We start from the raw sequence: 23,406 nt of genomic DNA on the forward strand, positions 1-23,406 counted from the left end.
AGGACGGTGGCGATGGGGGGATTAGAGATATCGTAGGCGATGAAGCTTAAGTTGGTGATGAAGCTGAAGTTGAAGGTTGAGGACCTGTGATGGTGATGTGACAGGGCGATGACGAAAAGGTTAGTTAGATTGGGTGCGGTGGGAAGGGAAGGTTTTGCGATGGCCAGCCAGCCCGACTCGTTTAGCTCTCAAACGTTAACAACCACCACCACGCAATGCACCGCCTCTACAGTGCAACAATCCGGATATCAATCAATCAATATCTATGATAACAGATGGAACCAACAAGTAAGCAAGTACTTGGCTCAAAATACTTAACTACTAATTAACTAACTGACTAACTAACTCGAAATCTAGGAAGGGTGATAGGTGGTTGGCCAGGCTGATGACTGACTGATTGATGAATATGGTATAAAGTATCGATTGGATGGCCAGTCCCTGCCTGCCTGCTGGTCTGTCGACGTGGATCCAGCCGACAAAATCTAGCAAGTAGCAAATGATATGCAGCCTTCCGAAGGGTAAACTATAACGAAGGAGAATTATCGAATAAGGCAAATTCGATATTCTACCTTTAAATGGATCGAGATGTGATATCGCTATACGGGACGCCCCAGCCGAATACCTATGTATGTCGCCAAGTGGGATAAACAGGAACCAGGATTCCCAATGCCTCAAAATTGCCTGCACCGCACTGTTGCGAAATGCCGTCGGTTGCTTTTACCGTGGGAGCCTTTTCCCTCGAAGTTGGAAAGCCGCAGGGAAACGAATTAAACGACGGGTAGATGAAACGACCTGCACTTGTCTTCTCTTGTCTCTCCCAAATATCGAATCGACGTCGGTCACAAACTTATCTATACCACACTTTCGTTCCGGACCGCGCAACAGCTAGAGGGTAGAAGATGGTCTGATCTAGAAAAAAAAAAGTGGGGGCGACAAGCTCAAGCGCTCAAACTAATGCTTTCCATTAGCGGCCAGATCAGATCAGATCAGAGTTAGCTAGTACTGGTACTAGGGTACGGACAACCGTTGAGAACAAGAACTGTCTCCAAAACCGTCACAAAAGGATCCAACGGGAATGAGAAGTTCTTTAAAAAAAAAGGTACAATAGTATATCGCAAGAGAAAGGAAAAAGAGAAGAAAAGCAAAATCAAAATCAAAATCAAAATCAAAAACTGAAACCGCAACAGCTTCCATCGGGGCAAATCGGGTTAAATAAATCCCATCTTAAGTACACGTTAAACGTATAAACTAGCTTACCCCCCCTGCCGGGTCTGTGCCAACGTCGACGTCGTTCTTTCATGCAATGCACTGTATGCGCTCCTGACAATGGCCCATTCTTTTTCTTGGAAGGAAAAAATCCAACCACCAACATCATACATACTTACATATATGCATAAGACGTCAAAGTCAAGAAAGTGGAGCAACTTGGACTTGCATGAAAACGGGCCCTTCTAGAACCCACTTGACCATTTTAATTGATCATAGTACGGATGTCTTTTTTTTTTTTTCTGGCTAAACCCGCTGCATCAACTCAAAAAATTTAGCACGCTATTGCTATCGATTATCGGTATCGGAGCCAGCTCTGGGATATAAAGCGGGGTTTATTGTTTTCTAGCTGACACCCCACTATATACTTAGGTATATGGGCTTATATATATATGTTGATTTCAAAAAAAATACTATGATACTTTAAAAAGGATCATTCGTTCATTTAATTTGTTGATTCATTTAATTCCACAGCTCATCTTGCAATTACCATCTGTTTCGACCTTGAGACTAGTTAAAGGCGGTCTTATATAGCGATTGCACGTTCGTTTCAAAGGCAATTCTACACTGTCCTAGAAGCATAAAAAAAAACCTTTCCCCATCTTTCTCAGGGCCCACAAAACCTAAATTGGGGGGGAGTTAGAGGAGGTGGAAATAAAAGATTCAAAAGCAGTGTATTGATGGTGTTAATATCGCGTCGGATCCCAAAAGGGTATGTCTGTAAGTACGGGAGAAGGTGGTTTTGGGTTGGTTATAGATGGGCAAAACTAGGCTTTATGAAGGGAATTGGGTATAACGGGAGGGGGGGATACAATATGTACAGTCTCTGGGGTTCGAACGGGGGAGGGGAAATATATTCAAATACACGCTTTTAGCGACAATGCAGGCGCAATCGCCGGGAATCCGTGAACTGGAAAAAGGGGGGAAGGTTAGGAAGAGAGGGGGAGAAGAGAAGAAATAGCACGGTGGCTCAGAGTGAAATGAGAATTGTCAGTAAATAAGGCCAAGGAACTTGATGGCTCTGTAGCGCGAAATCATACTGGATAGTGGAGGGGCGTTGTGACATTTCAAAGGGAAAGGAGATACACCGAGAACGCCAGAAGCAACCGGGGAGTTAAAAAAAAAAAAAAGACAGATAGTGCGTTTTACGCAGAATCCAATACGCCATGCAAAGTCTCCGCACCAAATCGCAGGTAGTAAAACAATTTGAGAAAAACGAGAAGCAAAAAGCATACGTGCAAAACAGCCATGAATGTGGAGAAGTACTCTAATACTCCCAGGAGTCATGATCCGCCGTGACCATTCCGATACGCCGTTCCATTACCGTACTCACGATGATCATGCTGGCAGCCATCACCATGGACGTGGTGATGATGATGGTGATGGTGATTTTTTCCAGGATGATGGGGTTTCAATGCTGGTGTAGTAGTAGCCGATGGAATTGGGGTATGGTCAGATTGGGTGCCTTGCGAATCGGTCTGGCTTGGTGGTGGGGGTGGGGGCGGGGCATTGTGAGCTGAGCTGTGGACATTGGTATGCGCATGCTGCTTCTTGGTATTTTTAGTGCTCGTCTTTCTGCCCTTTCTCTGCAACCTCTCTTCAGCCCGTCGTCGTCTGTTCTCGGCTTCTTTTCGCTCTCTTCGCTCCCGGCGATCTCTGATATCGTATTGCCGCATCAAAGCTTCGGGTGGCTGACCGAAGATAGCCTCGTATTCGCAAAATTCGCATATCCAAATTTCGCCCTTGTTTCCATTTGCATGCCGTTGCTTCAGGCGCTGCTGTTGGAGATATTCCCTCCTTGCGGCTGCCCTCGCTGCGCTTTTCTTCTTCTGTTGCTGTGGGTAAGAGTTATTTCCAGACATGTTCGGTGATGTCTGAGTCCCAACCGTCGACATTGATCTCTGATAGTTCGCACCGACATTCGGTGGCGGGTGGGAGTAGGCTAAGTTCGCGGAAACCGGCGAATCACATTTGAATGTGAATGGGGATGTTGGAGCATTGATCCCAGGTCTTTCAAATCGGTTTTCTTTGTCTGGGGTGTTTGGAGCATCATCTGTGCCACCCGCGCCAGGAGACTTGCTTCCACTCTCCGAATATGCTCCAGAGGCTACAGAAGGCGTTCCGGGAAATCTTTTAACTCTCCTCATCCCACCATTGCCACCACTCGATAGTGTTGATAGAGGAGACCTCTGAGTCCCAGCAGATCTATATCGTCGGGGAGTCGAGTGAACTGAGGTCCCGGTAGATACCTGGGAGTACTGAGTGGCGTAGTTATGACCGGTGGTAGTAAACCCATTTGAACTTGCCCCGCCAGGATGAGCGGGTGTAGGAATCTTGCGTTTCTTCTTGTTATTGGTGTTTTCGGACCAATCATAGCCTCCATCATTGGGACCACCTATTCCCTGGTCGTGCGCATCATCTAGCTGACCGCTGCTGCTAAAACGACCAACGGATGCATTTGAGACATCATCTTCGTCCGACGAATCATTCTGCTCATGGCTACCATGACCGGACGGCGAACCGGTAGATCCACCCGGCGGTGGTGGATATGTGTACGGTAGATAGAAGAGAGGCGTGGGATTCGGGGGCGCAGGAGGACTTAAAATGGCCTTTGAGGACTCGGGTGATAGACGGTCTCGGAGGGTTCTCTTTGGGAGAGGTCGGATGGGCCGCCCATGTACCGGACTGAATAGACCTGTATCTGGAGAGTGGATGGACAAAACACCTTGAGCATATTCCAAACCACATGATTATGCATGTAACGGGTATCACATGAAGTGTACGTAGCCGGGGGCATGGGGTAGTAGCAGATAAATGGATGGATGGATGGATGGATGGATATTCATATATAGGACGGAGGGAGGAGGGGCAAAGACCATACCCGCTGCCGCTGCTGCTGTTCCTGCTGCTGCCATGCTTCAACGTGGTGCAAGAGTATTTGCTACGGTGCACAGAAAGGTGGGTGATTTGGCCAAACAGAAGCTGTTCAAAATTTCCGAGAATGATATAACCGAATCTAGTCCACTAGATGAGGGCCGAGGAAGGAATATTGATTTCGAATACAAAGACAGTATGCTATAACAAGGCAATTCTGTGATGCGAGAATAAGAACATCTGCTATGGAAGTTAATATCGGGGGCCGTGGTGATAAATTGAGGGACCTAGAGGTGTGATGATATGCTGTAAGATGACGATGGGGGGTGAAAGTGGAGTGTGGACGTTTGTGGTGGAGGTTGTTGGCTGTCTTAATAATAATAAGTAGTGTGTGTGTCAGTTCGAATCGGCTGTTCGTTGACACAGCACACTTTCTTTTTCTGTGCGAGAGAAAAAAAATAAAATAAAAAATTCGAAAAAATAGAATAAAATAGAATAAAATAAAGGCAAAAGAAGGGGAGGCGGAAGAATGGTAGATACCTGGAAGGTTAACAGATAAAAACGAAGTGAATAAAGCAATCCCTTTCACTATTGGCAAGATATTTTCTTTGGCACTGGCGGTATATCTCCTTTCAATATCTCGTATTCTAACAATGTGACGTCCTCCAAATTAGATTTGAGTGAGGTTTAGCCACACATGCGAATGGAAGGGCATGGAAATCGAAGGTGGATTGAGTGTATGAAAGCCACCAGCGAATGAGCAGCTAGCTTAGCTCGGAACCCGGCCTTGCCTGATACAGCCTTTTATATTGCCAATCCTCTGATCGGACGAAAGGTCATATTTCTCCATCGAAAGGGCAAAATAGGATCGAACCCAGGGATGCTATATTTGAGACAAGATTATAGAAGGTACTCATCGGGTAACCTGTCAAATCTAGGGTCCAATGCCGGATACACAAGGCTCAGTTAGATCTCGACGGTAACAACCAACAATGAGAGGAAGAGAGAGACGTAGTTCCAGAGTTCGAGTGACGGTAACAATGGCACTCGGATGCCTGAGTTTCAGGATTGGGACAAGGCAGCTCCTTCAATGATAGCTAAGTGCCTTGCGTCTGCCTCTGACTCTTTTTAGCTGTGCAAAGACAGATGGACGAACATTGACGAACGAACAAATGGATGGACGGATGAATGAATGTGATCACGGCATCCTCTGGACAAGACAGCGAACCGTCAGCAGAAGTAATCAATTTCGGGGCATCAACCTAGAACTTGAGGTCTAGTTCTTGCATACCTAGATAACTGAGATCATGCAAGGACATGGCTAGGTTTTAAAATGCATGAGGGTCATCGGTCGTGGCCGGACCGTCCCGTCTCTTTGAGATCTTCAAGCACATCGGTGTGATGCAATACAGCAGGTTGGTTAATATAAAAGTCGTCAACTGATCGAATTCTTTCTTCCCCATGCAGGGGGGCTGTCTCGTCAGGCGGACGTGGATGTCGGCCTATAGGTAACTAGGCCTGGTAGATGGAGCGTTCAAGTGATGTGAATTCAATATCGTTTCAAAGCCTCCTCCATTCTCCATTGTGCATGAACCAACCTCACCTCACCTCATCTCATAGCCTCACCTCATATGCATCTCAGCATTTCTAAGATCCTATCAATGCATACATGTATCATATAGTTTTTGGCCATGACTTTCACCTCACTTAATGATTAACTTCAACTTCAATCCCAGATTCGACTTAATCTACAGAGTCATATGTCAAATTCCAGTTATGACCATTAAGTGCTCGGTGCAGTTCCCGTGCATCAGTCCGAATACGACGGCAGGTTATCACCCGACAACCAGCGGTTCCTACAGTGCTCATCAGTTCAGTAACGTTTGGTAGGCCAACCAAGTAGGCCGGAGGTAAGTAAATACTTATGACTTCCGAAAGGTATCACTTGCTGACTTACTTAAGTCTGCTTGGGCACCTAACCAGGCTTTGCATTTGTTTGTGAAGTTATTCGAATGTTCGTTCGGACGTCGGTGTCACCTCTGATACATAAGTACTTACATCTGACTATGCAAGCTTCGATCCTCGTCATGCCTAGCGCCAAAGAGGCAGACATCACTACACATAGCTATTCGCTCATAATGGATGGGGAATGCTGAATACAAATACTTAAAGTATCTTATACTATATTTTCTGCAGTCAGAGCCAAAGCGACTGGCACCTGCACTTTCTGAAACCAAGGCCGCACCGAATTTGCGATTCAGGAAATTATAATTATATCGGTGCTTCTGTGCACCTAATTCCAAGCCGGCCAACGGATTCCTATAACTTCGAGTCTCTTCCTTTACAGCCGTATGGACGATAGGTAAGAGGTATTTGAGGATCACGATGTCCTTTTGCTCAGATTGCATGTCCTACTTTCTTCGAAATCGAAATCTCAACCCCCAGCCTCTAGCCCCGAGACCAGGCGCAGTAGGTTCAGCTCCCAAAGACGCTGACAAAAAAAAAAAAAGACAGATGGCAACGAATCACTGCTATTTTGATACAGAGCAAGTCTGAGTAGTATGCTTATGGCATGAACATGAGTTTATCTTGTTCCAGTTCTGCTGTCATCTATCAATACGACTCGACATCCCTTCAATCTTCTCAATCATCTTATCACCCCGCCTTACGCAACACAAAATCATCAAATCCACCAAATTCCCCAGGAGGGAAGCCGTCGGCTCTTTGCACAGGCATGCATAGCGTCTCCACCAATAAGGCAGGGTTCTATGTCGACATCATCCATAACGGCCAGTCACAACAGGGGAACGCTTGGCCTTGCTGGCACTTGCAGAGGGAATGAACGGATGAGGGGCTCACATTACACAGAATGGATCAAACCGGTTCCAAAGAAGCAAATGGAAAAAGGGAAATCCTGTGCTGTTCGATGCACCGGATGCTGCAGTCTTTGGTCTGTTCCTGCTAGAGCCAGCACTTCTCTTCTCCCTTTCCCTTTCTTCGGAATCTGAACGCGTGTCAACCACCTATTCTTCTATATGAACTCTACCCTCACGGTTTTTTTTTCTAAAAAAAAAAAACATTTATTGTTCAGGCTCTCATCAAAAATTCATCAAAAATCCTACTGTGAAGCACGGACCGACTCCCCATGGATCTCAGCAGCAACTTTGCCATCCCCAACTTCTCGAGAGGCCTTCGGCTTCGGGTTCCCTTCTCGTTTGGGATCACCTGAAGTCACCCTTCCTCTTCCTTTCTTTGGACTCAAATGTGCGCACATCAGCGTAATTGACAGACCTATCACCAGCACACCCTGGTCTATTTTCGGTTCTTATTCTTGGCGATTGGGTCCTCGGTGGGTTGGAGCTGTTTGGCTGAAACGATGACGATTTTGGTGATGGTCCTAAGCAAACAAGTCTTTTTTTTTTGACCAGAATGCCCTGATATTGGGGTCCCCGCACTATCAATATCGTCCTCATGGCCCCTCCGTCGTAAAATTTTTTTTATACTGACATCCAAATTCTCAACTTCTTTTTTCCCCTATTTTCATATTCATCCAATCTCAATCATAAAGGACCTTTCTTCTGCTGGTTCCAATGAGCATTCGGCGAACCCCACCTTCCCAATCTTCTAGGCATCTCATCGTATCATCATCGTTCTTTGGGTATACCTGTCTCAACAACTCCTTCGCTTAAAAAATGAAAGAGAAAAAAAAGACAAAATGAAGAAAATACGGAAACCACGGTTTGGACATCACCAGGGAAAAAAAAATGTTTTTTTTGGTCTTCAGTGCTTCACGAGCGCTGCTTTCCCACTAACATGCAAAACAGCCCTATTCTGCACGAAGGTAACAGGCAACATGAGATGTCATGGCTTCTAGCTATTCTGTCTACTAGCAAAGATTTTGGTTAAACAAACCTAACCTGCAACATCGACACGACTTCCAGATTGTGTGAGGACCGACGAATCGGAGGGAAGGGGGAAAAAGAAACTCCAAGAAGCAAAAACAAAAACCAAAAAACAAGAACGAAGAACTCTTTTCAGCCCACCATGTTCTCGAAGGCCTGTCGCTCTTTCGCCAAAGCTGCGTTCAAATATAGCGCCAGAGCAAAAGCCATCACATAATCCGGACCAAGATTTCCATTTCCCCAGTCCGTCATGAAGTCACCGCTCATAGAATCTGGTATGTACTGGTACAAGGCCCACCCTATCCGGACCTGGTCGGTCTTTACCTCATACAGTTTAGGCTGGAAGGCACTCGCACAGCATGATGGAGAGGAGCACCTGCTTCTCTCCTCCACTGCAGGCCTTCATAGTCCTCACCTAAGCAGCCAGTCAGTGACCGAATGGCAACAAGCAGAAAAAAAAAACTGGGTCGGCCACCTTTTTTTCTCGCACTAGCCGGCAGCTGCTGTTTCCCATGGCCCTGCACATACATACATACACTACTATGTATGTGCCTATGTACTTACACCAGCTCCAGAGCACTGCGCAACCCCGTCATCATCGTCCACCAGCTTGACAGTCCGCCCGCCCACCAAAATGTACTTGCAGACTAAGTCTAAGTCTAGGTCTTGGGTGGTGGTGGTGGTGGTCATAGTATAGCGGAGCAAGTAAGTTAAGTGAGGTGAGGGAAACAGCAGAGCCAATCCAATTCGTGGTTGATTGGGAAAGCCCGCCAGCACCAGCCGGACACACACACCAACCACACCACACACCAAAATTTATCACTTTCGGCCGGCGGTCATGCACCAAATTTCCCCCTCCAACAATTACTACTCTTCTTTTGCTGCTGCTGCTGCTTCCTTCTTCTCTTTGCTCTTCTCTCCTGCTTCTGCCTCTGCCTCTGCCTCTGCTTCTGCTTCTACCCTTCATCTTTGTATTCTTTTCCTCAATCTTCCCTCAACCTCCTCGACTGGCTCTCCCTTGTCGCTTCCCTTGTCCCGTATCTTTCATCTACTCCCCTTTGAACCCGTTCCAAACAATCATCACTCGATTCTTGCGGCCACCCGATCAGATGAGAATTCTCCTCCTCCGCTCTTGTTTTCCGGTTCATTCAGACGATACTTAAACGGTCTTGGAACGCCACGATCTTGTCCCATTCACTCCCGTCCAAGTATTTGTGTCGTTTCCAACTCTCTCGATCGAGCGAATCTGTACACTTTCCCTTCTTCCGAAGCATCCTTTCTCCATCCACGATCCTACTAGACGCGATACCCTCATCACCATCTTGCAATGTCCCCTCGACGGTCCTCTAGGGCGCGTTCAGCTGCTCATCACGGCAATTCGCACACATCGGCTTCGTCTCACTCATCCTCATCGTCTACCCGTCGAGCCCGTAACAAGTCTCGCTACGGCGGTGACTCGCACAGTATCACCCGAGCGGACTCGTATGACGAAGTAGACGAGCCAGTAGACGAAGACATGGAAGACAATTACTCTGGGAACGAAGAAGAGGAAGGCGAGACGCGGTGTATTTGCGGCTTCAAAGAGTACCAAGGCGGCTCTGACGATAGCCACACTGACCTCACCGATGGACTCTTCATCCAGTGTGACCAGTGTCATGTCTGGCAGCATGGTCTGTGTGTCGGGATCAGGGATAAGGCTCTAGCCCCCGAAAACTACTTTTGCGAGCAATGCAAGCCAGATAACCACGTTTTGTATGAGAAGAAGGGAGGGTGAGTTGCTTCTTACCCTACACCGGGCCACCGGGTGCCGTCTGAGTGCCTGCTAACAGTGACCGTAGACGACAGTACTCCACCTACATTGGGTTCGGCCCGGAACGCGTAGACCCTAATAAGGACCACCATACGAAACGACGGTCCACTATGAACTCCCGCGATGCAGCCTACGACGAACAGATGTTCCACCAGGCCCTTGAGCAAAGCAAACAACAAGACGAAAGGAAAAGCACTGGTCCCAGGAGTCGAAAGCGTGGTACCAGTGAGACTTCTGACGAGTAGGGCAACTCTTCCCATCCTATTCCGCCCTTCCGCCTAGTCGGTAGAGTTTTAAACACCCCTAACCACTCTCCCTCTACACACAGACATTCTACGAAACGACAAAGAACGTCAGATTCCCCCGAGAAGAAGGAACCGACTCCAGTCCACGATGATACGGCCGATAAACCCGCCCCCGGTAGTAGGAAATCTCGCAATGGAAGAGCATCCGCACCCACCTCAGCTCCGCCCACCGCAACGCAGTCAAGCTCCAACAAGAGGGCTACTGGGAAAAGCAGAGGGGAAAGGGATAATCGCCGAGATGGTACTGCTACACCCACCAAAGTCACTCTGGTAACTCATGCTGACATCATCACAGAGTCAGAGCAATCAGAAGAGACTCCCAGGCCGACCAGAAATACCGTAGCATCTGCCAAAACGGAAGAACACATTCCTACAATCTCTACTCCCGCTCTTGAAGTCCCAGACACCCCATCAATGACAAAACGTAGCGTCCGAAGCAGACGCCGGGCTGGCACACGTAATAATCGTACATCCGAAGACCCTGGCGAGAGTTCCTCCCACGCAATGGCTAGGGACGTCTCTGCACAGGGCACTGATAGCAATGGTGTCCACGACCGACCGGCGAAGCCCCGTCTGCCCAACTCCCGAACTACAATTCAGGAGATGCGAAGGCGAGTTACTGGCATCTCGGAATTCATCTCTAAAACACAGGTCGACATGGTTGGCCAAAAGCAGAGAACCACAGTCTTTGGTGCTCTTGTATCTGCCACTTCGTCTGGCAGCCTGAACACAGACCTCTTGTTTAACCTCCTCGATCAAAACAAGACCCCTAATTCCAATACCTCAGCCCCTACCCCGACATCTGGCGTGCCTGACAAAGTCATAGTCGTCACGGATAAACCAGAAAGCGAGCAGTCAGTGCCGAATACTATGTCTATGTCGAGCACGGAGCTCATGGACTATCTAATGAAAAAAGTGAATAATTGGGAATTCACCTACAACCGGGCCGAGAGAGTTCATTGAGGCAGTATGATTTCTCTTTGGCGATTGCCCTCTCCTGGCTTAGCTCAGGCCGCTAGATCCTCATAATTTACAGACTTAACGGATCAGGACATCTCTTATCATTTCATTCCCCTTTCACGATCAAAACGAAGCCACGAATCTTCAACAAGACTTTAACGGATCTCCTTTCAACATCTATTACAATATTTCCTCAGTACAACTCAGCCTTTTGCCCCTTCGTCCCCTTGGACTCCAGATCCTCTTCCTTCTGTTAAACCATTTTTTCTACATTTCTGTTACAAGGCTTTCCTGCAAGCATAGATACCAGGCGTTCTTCCTGCTTACAATTTTTATTTTTATCTTCTTCTATCATCCTTTTCTCTGTTACTCACTTGATGTTATCACTATCTTGGTTTCGAATTCGCTCCTTACACTTGTACATTTCTTGCACAAAAAAACAACCGGCGTAAGACTTCTTTTCCAATTTGGGGGAATGGGCTAGGCTTTATCGACTTTGTTTCTCATATTATTACTCTTCTTCTTGTTTGACCTTGTGTTATTTTTGCGGGTGCTCTTCTCTTTTTTTTACTTTTCTTGTGTGACGTTATATGTCATTGTATATCATGCTACTCTGGTCTGCTTATCCTCTCTTGCGACCTCTCTCCTCCCAACCTCGCTCCTTAAACCTTGTCAAACCTTCTTACTTCTCACTCCTAACTACTTGTATATTGAACCGCTGTGCTCAGGAACTATGAAACAGAGGAAAAAGTGATGTCTCTTTTTGGACTTTACGTCGCTCTTCGACTTTTGTTCCGTAGTTTTGATGATCCTTGCTCTCCTAGGCCAATTTAGCTCTGCTCAGGCTTTTTTGATTTTCGATTATAGCTAGCTTGTATCCTCAGTGAGGACTCAGCTATTTAGGCTATTGGTTTAGCTATCTGAGGAACACGGCTTACATGAGACTTTTTTTTTTCCGATTGTCTCAGAGAAGAAGAATAAAATAAATGAGGGTCATGAAACCCTCATTTTAAGTCAATATCAATCTTTACTCTTCATAGATGAAGCTATACTTATACCGGTCAAATATTGTAGTCTTGTCTACTTTTTTTTTCCCGCTTCGAAACCACCATCTCCACTCATTCATCGTCTTTAATCTTATCCCTTACTATACCACTCCCAGAAGCAACAACGCTAGAACCTTCATCGCCTTTCCCCTCGCCTTCATATACCACCATCTCCGCTTTTCTTTCATCCCATCGATACACCGGCCCATTCCCGACATTATATCTATAGTAATTACCTGTGCAGGCAATTTCCATACCCTTCCTAAATGTAATATTTATTCTTCCACCGTTCGTCCAGCCGCCTGTTATTGTTGATGATCTTTTTGGGACTATAAATGTTGTTTTCTCCCGTCAGTAAAATAACTAGGTACCTACCTTATTTACATAGCTAATTTTGCTATTCATATGACATTCTGGAATTCTATTTTGGGAGCTTACTACTGTGTAACCACTTCCTCTGCGTCGCACCCTTCATAATTATAAGCTCGCCGTTAGATAACGGTAGCTTAAGATTTAGTGATTTATCTTCTTTATGTTTCATGAGGAAATCGCGCGTAGTGCCCAGGGAGAGGGAGGCGATGGTGGGATTTGGACCGAGGAAGGATTCATCGTCAGAATCTATTGTCAGGTCCAGGTTTTGTTAGTAAACCTCTCTCTTTTTTTAAAGCTCCAGATAAGTATAAGTATATATCGGTATAGGAGAGAAACATACGGTAGGAAATACTATCACCGCAGTCTGCATAGTAATTCACCAAAACAAAATTAAACGTTTCCCCACTCTCTCGCTCCACTATATTCTTCAAGACCTCCAAGCACTGAGGGATTGGTCTTGGACGGCATGCGCAAGATTTATATCTCTCGTTGTTGATAGGTTTCTTTGATTTGCTATCCAATAGAGAGATGCCATCGTAATTTCCGTCTTCGTCGGCAGGGCTGAAATACGAATGATTGTCTACGCCAAAAACGGTAGTGTACCGTGGTGTTTTGACGGTTGTTTCTAAATCTCCCCGTTTAATGTTGTAGGTTACCCGATAGAATGGGAGGGTTGATCTGAGGAAGCAATATAGTGACTTGGCGGTTGATGAAGGGAAGAATGGTTGGTGGAAGGTTAGTTCTAAGTCGGTTTTTGTGATTGAGCGAGGAGTAGGACGGTCATATGTGTCCAAGAGAGTTAAAAGAGAAGGTGGAAGGGACGATACAGGGTGAGGATAAGAAGGGTGGGTGGTTGGACGGGTAGATTCTTGAGATTCTTCTTGGGGAGGAGGGGTAAGACGGGGTCTTTTGGGCACTGGGGGTAGTTTTGTGAAGAATGAGGAAATTGGTCGTTTAGACATTTTGAAAGCTAGTGAAGTTGAATTTCCAATATTGAGGTTTGAAGTCGAGATTTGATATTGATATCTTGAGCTTGGAGGGTTGATATCGATATCGATATATCTTGAACCTGGCGCCAAAATCTTAATTCCAATCGATCTAAATACCTGCTTTATATCACTCGATCGATATCCCGAACTCAGATGTCAAAATACCGATGGAATCGATACCAATCCACCATGGACTTAGTTTAGGCCCGAGTTTCGTGTTATAAAAGTTTGTGGTATTTTAGCGCAGGCGTAAATTCGAATTGAATTGAATTAAAATCCGCCTGTAGTTAAAAAAAATACCCCAGTCCAGTCGACGATTCGATTGCCAAAATTATTAATTCAAGTGAGCCAAAGTTGAAGTCGAGCGTATACACGCAAATAAATCCCAGGTGTTCGTGTTCGGAAACGTTGCGCGCGTGCTACGTTCACACCCCTGTCCTCGTCTACTGGTCTTCAAAAAGCCAAAATAGAAGGAGCTCGCTATTGAATCGGCCAACCGGCAAAAAGGCAAAAAGTTAAGGTCGTATTGGGAATTGAACCCAAGTCGCCAGAAATCTCAAGATTCGAGAAGAATCAGAATCTGAAGTGCTAACCACTACACCATACAACCGCGGGATGGGGGCTATGATCCGCGGAAAGCGTCTAACTTCCTAAGATCGATTTTTCCATGCGACGTCATACATGGCAAGGTTGTGGATTTCAATATTGTCGTATGGCGTGGAGAAGTAAAAAATCCAACAAGGTTGCTCTTTTTATGTGTTGCAAAAATTTATAGTGGATGTTGGGTTTTAAACTCGCGGATGTTTTGATTGTGAGGCTTTCTCTCCCAATGCATCCTGTAGTACGCTTTGAGGAATTTTTTGAAGATGTTTCCGTGATTGTGCAGTTTCAGGCCGTGACTTTGATATCCTGCTGGTGGTTGTGCGCCTGTGCTGTTTAGTTGCCTTTTCTGTGCGACTCAGGCTGATATCAATACCGTGCGCCTCAACACCATGCATACCAATATCCTGCATCTCGATATCTGATTCTCCAGCTCCAGCACTTGGCGGGTCCTGGTTCTGTGGTTTTGGCGTTGGTAGTTTCCAAACAATGATCCATTCTTTGATAAGCTTTTCCGGAAGGCAAAGGCTATGGTATGTGTGGAAGTTTCCGATTAATGCCTCTGCTGCCCATTCTTCTTGTTTCAACCTGAGATCGTCGAATTTTGGTAGATGTTCCGAGTTTTGGAATCCGAAAATCCTGTACACTGTTTTTCCATTTCTCTGGGTTTTGAAGGCCAATGGACAGCCGCTAGCACCCTCGATTGATAAAAGGCCGCTTGACCTCTCGCCGCTTTCTTCAATATCATCCGACTGGTCATCATCCCACCTCAGTCTCTCGATATCTGGTCTCCAGAGGATTGATCTTTGGAAATAGCTTAAATCGCGGAGACTATCTTGAAATTTGGTATCTTTGCTCGAGGGTCCTTTTGATTTAACCCCGCATTCGTAGCTTCTGCCTTCAACCACACCATTGAGTTCCATTAGGCTCATGACACCATCCTCGTTAATCTCCAATGTTTTGTCTTTATAATCTTCATGGGTTACCACAGCCCTTCCTTGTTGAGATGCAGTGCCAGTATACTTCCTTTGGGCACCTCCTTGTCTGGGCTGTGAGCTTGAATTGGCTTCTTTCCTTTGTTGGGAGTCTTCTGCATGTAACTGGATGTTAAATCCTAGAAGGACTATTTCCTGGGTTTTGAAATCTTCATTTTCGATGTCTGCCCATTCCATTTCGATGGGAGTCCCACGTGAGTCCCTAAAGATGGGAAAGCGCATATTAGGCGAGGTTTTGTCTGGTTCTCCAATGAGTACAAGGTCATGCCGCAGCATGTTCTGGTAGCCACCCAGATCTGAATTTGATTTTGGCTCGACCTCATAATGACTGTGGATGATTCCAAACTATATAGATTTCAAAAGGGTCTGTTAGAGACATCAACTAACCAAATTCTAAGGGATGGGAGCCTTTCTTACCTCATCGTCCTGATGGTTAAATTTATAGTTGGTTTTATTTACATTCAAAAATGTTGCTGGATCGTACCAGGGGTGGTGCTCGCTTTCCTCCTGATCCTCGTAAATATCTTCGACAGATTTTAGGAGGGAGTGCGCCGTTATAGTAAGTACTTCGCAGTCAGGATTAGCTATGTTCATGAGGCGCACTCCTACCCTAAGCCCTCTACATTCTACCTTTTTCGCCCCATTTTGAAAATAAGCCAAACCAAACCCATTGGATCCTATTTCTACCCGAAGATCTTCGTTTTTGTCAAGTTGAGATCCCCTCGATGCTGAATCATTTACAACAGGTCCTGTTGTGTATCTCTGGTTGAACGGAGCATGATCGACATCAAGGCCACCAAATTTGCGGGGTCTTTTACGGAATTCAGTCCGCCGGTTAAACTTGCCATCGTGGAGAAGTACCAATGTTTTATTCAGATAGACGCAAGCAGCTCTCACCCCGGGATATTGTTCGAAAAGGAAACGAAGGGTCCCATCGTCGATGTCCTTCGTTGGATTGATTGGTGTATTCACTGGATCTGGGTAGTACGGAAAGGAACCAATCATGGAAGGTAGATAATTGAGGATAACGGGTCGTCCTGCAATATGGGTAGGCAATTTTAGAATAGCTTTCGCTGACATGATTGTTGTGTCAATCGTCCAAACGTCGTCTGAGAACATAGCGAAACGGTATAGAGGGTTCTGGGCTCGAATTTGACGCCAGTTCCGAGAATTGGCCACCTTGAGATCCGGATTTGTATGACGAGCTTTTTGCGAGTATTGGTCTTTAAGACTCTGGCAACCGTCCTTAAAATCAGTTGGGGGTTCTTTCTTTTCCGATCTAAGCATACGTCTCGGACGATACACTGGTATTCCAAGCAAGCTTATGGCTTTGTCCGTTTCCTCCAATGTCTTATCGCTGATAGGAAATGGAGGAGAGGATTTATCGTTGGTATGAAATGGAGGAGAGGATTTATTGCTCAGGATGCCCCCTATCATGAGTTCATCAACTACCTCGTATCCAGAACCGGTCGACCCTTCCACCGCAGTGAAGTTTTCTTGATTAAAATCAGGCTGCGGTACAGTCTCGGCCTCTTCTATAGCCTGCTGCACCCGCCCAAGCCTATCAACGGCTCTCCTCTTAGCGTTCGGGCGATTTTCAGAAATCGGTTCTGCACCTTGGACACTTGCATCATTTGTATTCCTGAAAGGGACAGTATTATAAGGCATTCTCAATTCCCGGCCTATAGCACATAGTCTGACTGTTATCTATGATTCGTCCTAATTTTGCGTTGAAAACAATAGAATGTAAAGGTTTTCTATTTCCTACCTTCGTATACGCTTTTTGTGGTATCCGTTTCGCTGAGCTTCCTTTTAGATTTACGGGTTTCCTGGGACCACATTGTGACCGAGTTTCTCCGATCGGAACCCCAGCATTCGAATTCATGTTCTGACAAAGTGGTAGAATCTCCTCGTCGTGGGGGGGCTTTGGTAGTAGTCCGTCCTTCATTTATTCTATTTTTAAGGTTGGCAGCGAGCCGCCGCTTTGTGAGGCGGCCTAGGGCTTGAATGTCTTCCATGGTTATCCCATCACCTAAAAAAAGGGATGAATATTCCGGGTCCGAGAAATATGGTTTTGTTTCGGTCTTCATCATTGTAGCGGCGAATTTACGAAGCTTACGGGAGAGATATAGGTATATGCGTCGCTAATCAAGGTTTATAGAGCTGGCGCGGGATTGCTCTATGTGTTATATTGCCGGGATATACTGATATTAGATCGAAGGTATAGTTGTATCAGTCGCAAGGTCAAAGCTAGGCTGGGAAAAGACTATTGGTTTATGCGCATGCGCAGAATAAGAAGTTATATGGCAGGCGGAACTTGTCGCTAGGATTATAAATGTCTCCAGGTTCTGTCGATTTTCTCTTAGATTATAAATATATGCAGCCTTATTCTGTATGCACGGGCGGAATGTATATGCGCGCGGCATACGGTGATAATGGATATACTCCAGACCGAATGAACGGAAAGCAGATTGCCAGTCCGGTAAGCAAGTATTTATTACTAAAGAAAGGTTTATCCAATAAAACGGCACATCAAATCGAATACTCGAGTTATATCGTGGCTGTGGGAAAGATACCGCAGAATTCAGAAGCATGTAGCACACGGTCCCGCAAGGCCCTGTGCACATGGACAGGACGGCGAGCGCGAGTTCAACCAAGCTTGCGCTGGAATGCAATTCTGCGGAGTTAACCAGCCAATCTTTAGCCAATCTGGGGGTGCCTGAGTACAAGGCTCGAGGGTTTTGTTCAAGGATCCAAACGCGGAACCGGACTCTGCATCAGCTTGCATGGCCACCTCCAAAAAGTGGTCATAAGGGAGTGCGCGTGCGGGACGTAAGTAAGGACGATTAAATTTTGAGGCTCTAAAGGTGCTGCACCGATGAGTGATTTTGCTCTTTGAATTTGTGAAGCCGCGAGGCCTACACTGGAGCTGTGCAATCCTCCAGTTCCTGTTGTTCCACCAACATATTACAACTGGGCGTCTCTGAGTATTTAAATCACCATGTTCCGCCGCCCTTTTGGCCTGATTGCCAGTCACGCAGTATTGTTGCGCAGGCTCATCCTTCGCGTTTTCAGAACCTGTTCCACCTTCGAGCTTTATCATTTTACCTATATATATCCTTTCGCACTCCGCAAAGTTGCCTGACACCCATGAGTGCCTTTCCGCCAGATGACATCCCAGATGATGATTACCCACAGGGTTCTCCATATTTGCAAAAACAATTGCAAGGTATGCATGCACACCAAAAATCTGGATCCTCCGTAGGTTTTCGTTATATATTTTAAACGCCTGCATTCACTTAACTTCATAATGATTCTCGATTTTGGGCTTGGGTGAGGCCGTCTATTTACGAATCAGGCGAAGTGATTCTAAACTGCTTTGGGCGTTCTCTAAAAATGCCACAAAGGAATATTATTGTCTAGGGCAAATTATTGATATTGAAATAACTGACAGCACCCATTCTTCTCTAATGTAGAGCCCTGCACTATCAATGAGGCAGCACCAGTACCATTGAATTTCACCTCGAACTCTTACGGAGCCTCCGAAGAGATCCCCGATACTCCGAGCAGATATGCTGGAAAATCCATACGCCCAACCAGCGGCCGACCAATGAAGGTCAATTACCTGACGAACAATCTACCTTCATCTGTAAGCCACCCTCCCCGGCACTGTACTGGTAAATTAAATATTCCACGCAAGTTGGCTCAAATGTTCATATTGGAAAGACCGCATTATGACTTATATTATGTCGTATCATGCTTTCTAAGGCGTCAGATTCATACTAACATTTACAACCACAACCACATGCATATGTCTACTACCCCCCCTGAAATCCAGTGTCTGACACGAGTCAAATAATTAGTATCGTCCGAAATATAAATACATGAGATCTACTGCCACTTTTGTCATTCACAATGCGCCCGACTCGAGGTTCGGGGATCGAAAATTCGAATGGGAGTATGACGACAGGGTCTGGTTGCCCGACGAAGGCATCTTCATTTACTATTTCACACCGCCCCCAGAACTTGATCTCGAGGAATATGGCCGACTCGAGTTAAAAGAAGACGATGTAGGCCCTTGTATCAAACCAGAAGTTCGATGTTTTGGCGTTCGTACGTTTGAGAATGTGAATTCCGGGGCTCTGTGGGTTCGAAAAAGCTACAGACTGGATTTCGACACCCTGGAATGGCACTACGAGCTCCAACTGGTGGCGGGCACAGCCCGTGAAAACATTACTTGGGAGGCTGAATCTCGACTTCTATCTAAATCTATCTGGAAACTCCACCGCTAATTAAATGGGTTCTTGGTTTTCATGAGTTTATTTCCTTCCTTTATGCAAGTCAGCTAGCTTTATCCCGAGTCCTAGCTACTACCTTTTTTTTTTTTTTTTTCCCCCTCTTTGTGCAAGCACCAATGATTAAATAACCCGAAATTAGACAAAAAGAATTAAATCTCTGCATCTTTTCGTGGTTATCTAAAAAGACTATGCAGGCTCAAGAACATGAATTCTAAGCTATAAACCTGTCTTACTCTTGATATCTCGCGATGTTTTCTCGCGATGTTTTCTTCCAGTCCTCTATTCTATTTTTCTTTGCCCCCCTTTGCTTAGCAATATTGCCAAACTAGCTAGCCTCCCGAAAACGCAAAAAAAACATTATTCATTGCCTACAATAGTTTCGAGAACACTATAACGCCCCGTAAATCCACAGCAAATAGATTTGGGGGTAAATGGTAACATATTGTTCCTAAGGTAGATGCTTTATGTTGGTTATTTAGTGTACCGTTGGGCCGAGAAAGGAAGAGGTATCATAAGATTCTATAGCCACTCTTTAGGGTAAAACAAGTCCTTCATGGTCGTTCAGGTCAAGAGTCACTTCGGTGTGGCAGAAAAAAAATGTCAGATTGGTCACCATTGTATCCCTCGAAAAAGCCATAGCCTCGTGCAGTCTCATTGCTGAGAGCGGTAGTCTTGTGTATAAATACCTCGCTTAGGAACGATAGACACTGAGGAATTGGGATTTCAATTATTCAAGCTGGAGATTTTGCATCATATCTAAAGCAATCAATTGGTTGTTTTTGGCCTACCTATATAGCTATCAGATATATATATTAATTATCTTTAACCTGTCCAAATATTTATGATGGCCTCGGCTCAGTCGACGTTACCGCCAGGAGTAACCAGGTACCCCACGATCAGTAATATACGTAATGGAGCCGCCTCCGCGTTGGACCCAGAAAAAGGTCTGGAAAGCAAGGCCAGCGAACCGCGTCAGTAAAAACTCCCTGCTAGAATTTTCAAATCCCTTAATAGAACGAGTCAGAGCCTCGCATCCTCCGTGAATGTTTTTTGCTTATAGTAGATTTTGATGTATTAGAAAGATTAACGTGCCTAGTGATATAGTCAGAAATGTCCCTCTTGGATACTCCTATATTGCAGCCTACGCCGATGGGCACGAGGTTGCTCCCGTTTTCAGAAGATTCGGCGCCCTGAAAGCAAGAGTACTATATACGCAGCAAGCAGAGCTAGAAGAGAAGGAGGAAACTCTCGCAAGAATTGATCTTCAGGAATCTCTCAATGCGAACCCTGTTTGGGATACGGATAACATGAGATGGCTGGAGGACAGGAACAAAAAAAGAACAGACCTAATCGCAGACATCGCGAAGAGACTCCGGCGATATGGTGAGAATATGCTTTGATATCGCAATAAATAGCGCCAATGTAACTATACTAACTAGCTTTTGCGCTTCTAGAAAAGGATTTGATACTCTACCGGCAGATACGACAGTTCCCGAATGCTAAAAAATGGCAGAAGGAAAATTTTCGAGCGATGCTGAGAAATAAGGAGCCCATTTGCGAAGAGGAGTCTGGGTTCATAGAAAAGGGGGACCTCGTGTCTATTATGAAAGAGGTCGACGATGTTTCTGAATTATCAGAGTGGATATCTGATATACGCCGAAGCACCTTCAATAACTTCGGGTTAAAAGAGGTAATCGACCTATAATCGGAATTCCCCCCTTTATGTGTGCACAACGATACTAATACGATATATCGAACTTAGCTGTTGTTCCGAAAAAAAGAAAAGGCTGTTTACGAAGGCTCTGATGAGATTATACTTTACTCTAGCAAGTTGATGAGAATTGTCGGCAGAACCTTTTTCGGAGCACTTGTGGGGGTAGTAGTGACTTCCGGGGTGGTATTATTGTACTACGTGAAAGTGGATGAATGGAGACTACTAGTCCTTGGTATGTCTACTCTAGTCTGCGCAATCTTGACCGCCGTTTTTACAACAGCGAAAAAGGGTGAGGTCTTTGCAGTAGCCGCTGCGTAAGTGTTCCCCCCCAATGTTATCCCCGGGTCTCTATTTGCTTAGAGTTCTCCGATGTACCGAATCTTTATAGCTGACATATTGATTACCATATGGTTTAGATATTGTGCGGTGCTGGTCGTCTTCGTAGGCACAGTGCTAGAAAGGAATAGCGAAGTTACTTTGCGGCTTGGGGATACCTGGATCAACGGGACGGTTACTGGGTAAACCACTAGGGCTAAACAATATGATTTCCCTGGATGGCCTAATGTTTTCTTTTTCCTTTTCTTTTTGATGGATTTACACTATATGCAATTGCGCAAGTTTATGAATTTGCTGAGTGATCATGATATCATGCTATTTGCTTTTACTACCCTAGTACCGTTCCCCTCGGTTTTCGCTACGGACAGGCCTTTACATTACCTGGGTACCTATATATATATATATATAAAGGGACCTGGTCTGAGTCGTTTAATGGTTTTTTTTTTATTTTACGTTTTTTATATTATTTACCGACGCTGTTTTGGGGTTTTCTTCAAAGTGGGAGTTTTAGAAAAGTTCATGTCTAGATTTTTTATCTACCTTCTTTACCTAGCTTTAATTTTTAAATATGTTCTTAACATCAGAAAACTACGTTCTGCTTTTAAATGAATAATAGCTGAATGGATATCTATGGCACATCGCTCCACCGGACCATATAGATTATATGTCCGTTGAATTAATATATTAATATCATGTCGCTTTAGGTATGAACGTTATAACGTTACATCCGGTGCGAGATAGCCAGAGATATAGTAAACTCGATATAGGACAGTTATATTGAATCTAACATATAGCAGCGCTACTGCAAAATGCAATACTAGTGTATTGCGCAATGGAGTACTGCATGCATGCCGTTTGCATCAATAACCCATATCGCAATGCATATTCTACCTAGCCAGATCGATCAATTTCAAGGGATGCAAATAGCCGCACGTGGAGATTCAACAGCCTAGTCAGACAGTGCAGTTGTGAGCATGATAAAGCTAGGATAGGGTCGTGTATCTAGCCCAAGGACCAAGGACATCTGCAGGAGGCTATAATTCAGATCCTGCACTATCGATTGCATATGACGCTTAAGCCCAGGGCGGTCGGAAAGGTCTGTGTAACCTCCAACTCAACCTCCAACATCCTTTCCGTGTTGACTCGAATGGTTCCTGTTGGCTGTCACGCATCCATAATTCTCGAAGCTACAAGGCGGATAGGCTAAGCCAAGGTTGATAAGAGCGAACCTTGCGGCAAAATGTGAGATCGAAGTGTGGAAGCTTGGGAACCTTCCTATCCAAGAGAAATGCTCGACAATCTCGCCAGAAACAAAATGTCGACAAGACATGGCCTTGCAAGGATGGAACTACATCTGCCAAGGATCCGGGCCAAGGCTCTAACGCTAGCACGGTACGGAATTCATCCGTACCTCGGATGTACTTCCGTAGCCATCAGATCTTCGCGGATTACATCGATTTACCATTGACTAAGGTCCCTTTAGTGATCATGGCTGGTCGATCTCCAAACTGGGAGGGGAATGTTAAAAGACGCCGCTTGCCTTGAGCATTACATACTAGCGGTGAGACACGAAGCGCTTTTGGCCGACGAATATCTCATCGGAAGGCAACCCTACCAAATGTGACGGTCACAGCATCGTCGTGTCGGGAATCGTGTTCTTTGTAGGTACCTAAGTACTAAATATGGGGATGATGACATTCGCTCTGGTGGCTAATGGTTTTTTTCTGGTAGTAAAGTTTCGCGAGCATCTGTGGGTATGAGGAAGGTTGTCCCAGGATGAAAGGAAGTCGCTTGTATTCGGCCAAAGGGTTCACCAATACAGGGAGTTCCCTTACTGTAATTTCCCCAAATATTCCGCAGAGAAGGAGGTCACGCTTGCAAAAATTTAGTTGTCCTGATGGCCCTCGCATGTTGCAGCCAGAATTTGAAGTAAATATTC

General features: G+C 45.4%; 6 protein-coding genes across 6 annotated transcripts; 3 read left to right on the plus strand and 3 right to left on the minus strand.

Moving 5' to 3' along the window:
- Window positions 1-2,549: 2,549 nt before the first annotated feature.
- Window positions 2,550-4,181, minus strand: AOL_s00078g363 (uncharacterized protein; the record flags this gene model as incomplete). The annotated part of the gene is made up of 2 exons (XM_011123626.1): window positions 2,550-3,991; window positions 4,148-4,181. The coding sequence occupies 2 exons, from the start codon at window positions 4,179-4,181 to the stop codon at window positions 2,550-2,552; spliced, it is 1,476 nt and encodes a 491-aa protein (XP_011121928.1).
- A 5,188-nt stretch (window positions 4,182-9,369) lies between these two features.
- AOL_s00078g364 (uncharacterized protein) lies at window positions 9,370-11,120 on the plus strand (the record flags this gene model as incomplete). The annotated part of the gene is made up of 3 exons (XM_011123627.1): window positions 9,370-9,812; window positions 9,881-10,093; window positions 10,181-11,120. 3 exons carry the CDS (start codon window positions 9,370-9,372, stop codon window positions 11,118-11,120), a joined length of 1,596 nt encoding a protein of 531 aa, XP_011121929.1.
- Window positions 11,121-12,235: 1,115 nt separating this feature from the next.
- Window positions 12,236-12,638, minus strand: AOL_s00078g365 (uncharacterized protein; the record flags this gene model as incomplete). Its single annotated transcript, XM_011123628.1, has 2 exons — window positions 12,236-12,492; window positions 12,602-12,638. 2 exons carry the CDS (start codon window positions 12,636-12,638, stop codon window positions 12,236-12,238), a joined length of 294 nt encoding a protein of 97 aa, XP_011121930.1.
- A 1,674-nt stretch (window positions 12,639-14,312) lies between these two features.
- Window positions 14,313-17,137, minus strand: AOL_s00078g366 (uncharacterized protein; the record flags this gene model as incomplete). Its single annotated transcript, XM_011123629.1, has 3 exons — window positions 14,313-15,464; window positions 15,537-16,801; window positions 16,888-17,137. The coding sequence occupies 3 exons, from the start codon at window positions 17,135-17,137 to the stop codon at window positions 14,313-14,315; spliced, it is 2,667 nt and encodes an 888-aa protein (XP_011121931.1).
- A 1,132-nt stretch (window positions 17,138-18,269) lies between these two features.
- AOL_s00078g367 (uncharacterized protein) lies at window positions 18,270-19,411 on the plus strand (the record flags this gene model as incomplete). Its single annotated transcript, XM_011123630.1, has 3 exons — window positions 18,270-18,348; window positions 18,596-18,768; window positions 18,983-19,411. 3 exons carry the CDS (start codon window positions 18,270-18,272, stop codon window positions 19,409-19,411), a joined length of 681 nt encoding a protein of 226 aa, XP_011121932.1.
- An 850-nt stretch (window positions 19,412-20,261) lies between these two features.
- On the plus strand, window positions 20,262-21,653 carry AOL_s00078g368 (uncharacterized protein; the record flags this gene model as incomplete). The annotated part of the gene is made up of 5 exons (XM_011123631.1): window positions 20,262-20,388; window positions 20,522-20,800; window positions 20,872-21,107; window positions 21,180-21,445; window positions 21,548-21,653. 5 exons carry the CDS (start codon window positions 20,262-20,264, stop codon window positions 21,651-21,653), a joined length of 1,014 nt encoding a protein of 337 aa, XP_011121933.1.
- Between the last annotated feature and the right edge of the window lie 1,753 nt (window positions 21,654-23,406).

Source organism: Orbilia oligospora, assembly GCF_000225545.1.
Source record: "Orbilia oligospora ATCC 24927 unplaced genomic scaffold scaffold00078, whole genome shotgun sequence".
NCBI classification, from domain to species: Eukaryota; Fungi; Ascomycota; class Orbiliomycetes; order Orbiliales; family Orbiliaceae; genus Orbilia; species Orbilia oligospora.